This window comes from Aotus nancymaae, unplaced genomic scaffold (assembly GCF_030222135.1).
Source record: "Aotus nancymaae isolate 86718 unplaced genomic scaffold, 86718_ANA_hifiasm-v0.15.2.pri h1tg000059l, whole genome shotgun sequence".
Taxonomy (NCBI): Eukaryota; Metazoa; Chordata; class Mammalia; order Primates; family Aotidae; genus Aotus; species Aotus nancymaae.
The window spans coordinates 6,775,672-6,781,803 of NW_026988473.1; the positions used below are offsets into that span (position 1 = coordinate 6,775,672).

At 34.5% G+C, this 6,132-nt stretch overlaps 1 protein-coding gene across 1 annotated transcript; it reads right to left on the reverse strand.

Annotated features, from left to right (window-relative positions):
• Positions 1 to 786: 786 nt before the first annotated feature.
• LOC105724365 (olfactory receptor 5D13-like) lies at positions 787 to 3,886 on the reverse strand. Its single transcript, XM_012462891.2, has 2 exons — positions 3,852 to 3,886; positions 787 to 1,738 (listed from the first exon to the last, which is right to left on the reverse strand). The coding sequence occupies exons 1-2, from the start codon at positions 3,884 to 3,886 to the stop codon at positions 787 to 789; spliced, it is 987 nt and encodes a 328-aa protein (XP_012318314.2).
• Between the last annotated feature and the right edge of the window lie 2,246 nt (positions 3,887 to 6,132).

Consider the following 6,132-nt stretch of genomic DNA (forward strand, 5'->3'; position numbering starts at 1 on the left):
GTTCCCATTAGACACATTAGACTAGAAAATACAGCCACGATGCACCTGCTGATATTAGCATAACTGCCAAATCAATAGATAAAATAATAATTACCTAATGTTATGTATCACTGACCTTTATGGTATTTTGATATGGATCAATATATAACTTATATAGAAATAGATTGTCGAGAACGACAAATTCAGATTTCAAAATAGCTATTTCTAAAATATGTGGCTATTGTCGTTTTTGATATATTGTATACAATGAACAAATAAAATTTTATGTAAACCAATACAATTTTACCAAACAACATTCTGGACTTTGTGGGCAGACGTATGCCTTATACACTCTTAGAATATACCAATGCACACTATGTGGAATTCAATAACTATTTCTTTTAAATTTAGTGTCTGAATACTGAACCTCTCTTAGTTTACTGTATTGCATTTGCTATATCCACCTTCATGGTAAGCTATAAATTTTCAGAACAAATCTACAAGACCATTTTCCAACAACTGAAAAAGAATGGAAGGTTTACCTGGGCAGCAAAAGGGTAATGCATATTAACTCAGAAATCTTTACATAACAAATTCTGATTTAATGACAAGTTAAATCGTTAGAGATTATGTTACTGTATTACTTGTTAGCTAATCTACTAGAATTTAAACTGATGTCAAAAAACCACCTAACTAGGGGTTACATTAAACACATGCACTGCTTTCCTGTTTGAAAAAGGAATTTGGATTGTTAGCAATTCTGGACTTTTGGGCAGTTCTGCACAATATTCTTGAATAGGAATAAGTTCATCTTGTAGACTTCATGAGACCTAATAATTTGGTAAAGACTAACTTCCTAACTGTCTCTTTGACGTCTTTGTTCCTGAGGCTATAGATCAAGGGGTTCAGCATGGGAATGACCACTGTGTAAAAGACAGAGCCCACCTTGACCATGAGCCACGAACTTTTGGAGTTAGGAACACAGTAGAGAAAAAAAATGGTCCCATGGAAAATGGTAATGGCGGTCAGGTGGGAGGCACACGTGGAGAAGGCTTTCATGCGCCCCCCAGTGGAAGGCATCTTCATGACAGTGACAAAAATGAAAGCATAGGAAGTGAGAATGATCATCAGGCTGCTTATTTCATTGAATGCGGCAGAAACTAAAACGACCTTCTGACTCACATAGGGGTCAGAGCATGACACAGCAACAATGGCAGCAGGCTCACACACAAAGTTATTAATGATATTATTTCCTCTGAAGGATAATTCCAGGAGAAAGTAGGTAAGTGTCAGAGAACAGACTATCCCCCAAGCGTATGATGCAGCCACCAACAAGGAGCAAAGCCTCTGGGACATTGCAACTGTGTAGAGCAGAGGGTTACACACCGCCACAAATCTGTCATAGGCCATCACTGCCAGCATGAATATTTCTGTCACCACAAATATGCCAGCAAAGGAGAATTGCATGATGCATCCTGTGAAGGAGATGCTTCTGTCTTCCACAGCCAAGTTCTCCAGCAGTTTGGGTGTAATGGTGGTGGAATAACAGAAATCAACAAAGGACAAGTGGCTGAGGAAAAAGTACATGGGGGTGTGGAGTTTGGGGTTGATCCTGATGACCATGATCATGCCCAGGTTCCCCAGCACAGTGACTGTGTAGATGGTCAGGAAGACCAGGAACAGGGGCACCTGAAGGTCTGGATATTCTGAGAAGCCCAAGAGGATGAAGGTGACATCAGAAGTCTGATTTTCCTGGTCCCTGGGACAAAATAGGAAAGTTGATTCAGAGATACAAGAGAAATATTTGGACAAGGCTGAGTAAAATGAGAAAATGTTGTGAGGTTTAGAGCTTTTCTATAAAGAGTGTCATGGAAAAGATTAGTTTCAACCATTACATTGTTTCAAAAGCTAGAATATACTAATATCACAATTATACAGTGCACATAAATTGTGTGCCAATGCAATAATGAAATATGGGAACTGAAAAGGCAAGAACAGAAGCGCAGTTGGCTCCAGTGTATTTCAAATGCTCTGGTTCAGTAGCCTCAGAGGCAACTGGCTTCATGAGAAGGACCAGTCTAACTTTTGCATGAGTCAGAGTTTAGTGAAAATGCTTATCAGGGAGGAAGATAAGCATTGCCATTTTATTTCATTTCAATACAATGCTTATTTTGAGTTTCGGTATTTTTTCACTTCATCTATTAAATGATGAGAACTTGGAACTCAAAAAAGAAAATTAGTGGCTCAGAAAAATGATCATTACATTTTGGTAACAGTTGTTTCTATAGCTATTTCTGAATTTCCCTTTCCAATGACCTCCCTACATCTAATCACACATTTCTCTCCACATATTTTAGATCCTCCTGTAAAACGTGAATAATGCACCTGATCAGCCACATTTATCTAATTATTGAATATTGTAAAACTCTGTTATTTTTTCTTGATGTATTTTAATAGCAGATATTTTGAATAATTTGGGCTGGAAACAATAATAATAATCCAGATCCTTTTTGTTATTCTGAAGTACTTTCTGCCACATCATTCTCAGGTGATCAAAATTCCATCTAACTCCAAACCTCCATGGATGAGGCATCACTTCCAGAGGAATTACAATGGTTTTTATTTGGTTAGAAGGTTTTTGTTTGGTTTTGTTTGCATTGAATTGCTTACAATAGACACACAGATAATGTTTTCGATACTCTCTTCTTATAATTTCTTCATCTTTTCCAACAATTTTATCTCAACTTGACTCATTGATCAGAACCATGGTCATAGTTTTAACTACATCATTATCTGTTAGGATAAACCCTGAAAAATATCAATATTATGCAATATCTGTAATATAACATATATTTTACTCATGTTTTCTTCTTTGCCATTTCAAGAAATTGTTATTTTACAGTAAAATAATATTAATGAGAGAAATATGGAAGGCTAGGACATAGTAGGTTCTCAATAATCTTTATTGAATAAATGAATGTGTATATGATCGAATAACTCTAGCCACATATTATACTTGTATTGGGGTATAAGTTTATAATACTACTAAAGAAGTTAGACTTGCCTATTAAATCAAGACCACATTGTAAACTCACAATGCACCGAGACACATCTTGAGTCCTAAAGATCAAGTAGCTATAGTGAAACCCCGTGAGATCTAAGCATCTTGAATTAGAATAAAACAAGGACAGTTAGAAGGGAAAATGAGGAATAACTAAACTGCAACTTTGTGCCATTTAATCCAGAACCACGTCATGACTGCTTACTGAAAGCTAAAATAGTAGTAGGCATAAAAAGAACACCATTCCACACAGCAATCTATAAAACTTCTAGGCTTTATCATTAGCTGAAATTAAATTCTCTTTAGTTTACACTGAGTTGTTACAATGTTTAGTCTACAGGACATAGGGCATGCACTTATATTTTGCAGAAAACATAAGTGTGTGCAGCATATATATATGACTATATATATATATAGTATTGTATAGGTTAGGGTTATATATGAAATTATATATATGTACATATTACATATTCATGCAGTTTCTTTCTTTAACTGCTTCTTTAGATTCACTTCATTTGATATCTGTTATTTGATCTTCTACATTTATTGTTATTTTATAAATGTATGACTCAGTTTAGCACAAAACCCACTGAGTGCAAATTTTCTAACTGAACATGCTTTTTCAAGCATTTTCCTAAATCTGTATTTTTTCCTAAGGATGTTCTAACAAACTCTGAGCATCCTGGGCTTGAAAAGAAAATCATTTTCATCCAAGATATGTATTTCTAAATATATATTCAACACATTGCTACCCACACATCCTTTCTATGTGTATGACTTTCATCCCTCTTTTTACCCTCTATTTCTTTACCAAAAGACGTGGGGCCAAAGTTCACCATCTCCCATGTAGCCCCAGGAAGCGTCACCCTTGTTTAGCTGAACGAGGGCTCATGCTGCTGTGTACGGGCTTTCCCTCTTTTGTAGTGGCACCCGATGTGGCTTTCCAACTGTGCATTTACTATGTACTCAGCACTGTAATAGGCATCTTAGAAATTACAAAATTAGAAAATATTGACCTTGACCTCAAAACTTTTTCTTCTAAAAATTATTTTGAGGAATAATGCATGTAATTGCGAATTACACAATATAGCATACAATTCTTACTACTTATTGAAACTAAAGTTTGTGAACATAAAAAGAAGTGGAAGAATATTCTGACCATAAGAATAAAAATAATTCCTAGTAATACAGGCCAATTAATAATAAGAAATATGGTGAAAGGTAATGAATCAAATATTTACAGTTAACAGAACTAAGAGAGTATCACAGCAGTAAGATTTACACACGGGTTTACCTCCTGCAAAGATTATTGGAACACACTATTTTCCTTCTAAAGTTATATAAAGTAATAATTGAATAACAACTCACTTAAGTGCAGAAGGAATTGATTTATTCATTTACCAAAGCTTCTTTGCAAAGATTAATAGACTCCCAAAAACTTCCTGTGGAGAATTCAACTTAAAAAAAAGGCCAATCATAATAAAAGTGGCTGGAGTCTACACTATATTTCAATAAATGCTTCAAGAAAATGACTTTTTTCCCATAATTTTTTCAAAATAATCTCAGTGAAAACAGAGAGAAAATTAGACCAAAAGCTGAATCCTAACGCCAAACTGTGTTACACTTATATATGCCACCAAAGCCTTAGGGATGTTAACCCTAGAGAAATCACTGAAGTATTGCCTAGGAGGACACAAATAAAGCAATTAGATAAAACAATGCCCCATGTGATATCCTGGTTGCATGTAATTTCTTGTAATGACTGGTGAATAATTTATCATAAACTTGGATCTTATGATCTTCTTTTAAATACGTTGAACCAGACAAAATATTTTGACTTAAAATACCTGGAAAATACAAAATGTGCAAAAAAAAAATCAGCTATTGGGCAACAATCCAGAGATAACTATTGTCAATTTTTTTTATATTTCTGGTTTTCTCATTCTTATGTGGGTATGTATATATTAGTGCCTGATACAAAGTTTATATAATGAATGTCACAGCTATATTGTATATCATCCTTTTTAATGTAACATTGTAGTGTGAGCTTCATTGTAGGTAATCAATAGCTAGTCAACTTATATAAATACCTGTTCAACTTTCCTTTAAGTAAATGTGATCTGCATTATTTTTCTATTTATTAGATATGTATTTCAGTGATTCTCTAAATTCATTGTGAATTTCATTAGAAATAGATATGGAAAAAATCCTCAACAAAATATTAGAAGCTGTATTCAACAGCATATAGAAAGATATTAAAATTAAACACACGGCAAGTAGAATTTATTCCTGGAATGTAAATACAGTACAATTTACCGCATTAAAATTAATCAGGGTAATACACCACATTAACAGTGTAAATGAAAAAAAAAAAAGATCTCAATTGATACAGAAAAGGGATTTGACAAAAGTCCACACTCTTTCATAATTAAACACCAGAAAAAATCTAATAGAAGAAAACATTCTCAACATATTAAGACCAGCCATATATAAAAAACCTACAGCTAATTAAAACTCAAACATGAAAGACTAAAAGATTTTCCTCAAAGTTCAGGAATAAGAACACTTTCATTGAAAATAGTGTTAAAAATTCTAGCCAGAGCAATTATGCAATAAAAACTTTTTAAAGCACCCAAATTTGACAGAAAAAAACTCAGAATTTTAGCAGATGACTTTTAATTTTTATTTTTATTTGTTTGAGATGGAGTTTTGCTCTTGTTGCCCAGGCTGGAGTGCAATGGCATCATCTCGGTTCACTGCAACATCCACCTCCCAGGTTCAAGAGATTCTCCTGCCTCAGCTGTCCATATACCTGGGATTGCAGGTTCCCACCACCATGCCCAGCTCATTTTTTGTATTTTTAGTAGAGTTGGTGTTTCACCATGTTGGCCAGCTTGGTCTTGAAGTCCTGACCTCAGGTGATCTACCTGCCTCAGTCTTCCAAAGTGCTGTAATTACAGGCGTGAGCTACCATGCCCAATCGACATATGTTATATATAGAAAATCCTAAAGTTTCCAAACACACTTACCCAAACATAACTCTTAGAACTAATAAACAAATCCAGCAATATTGCAGAATACAAATTACACAT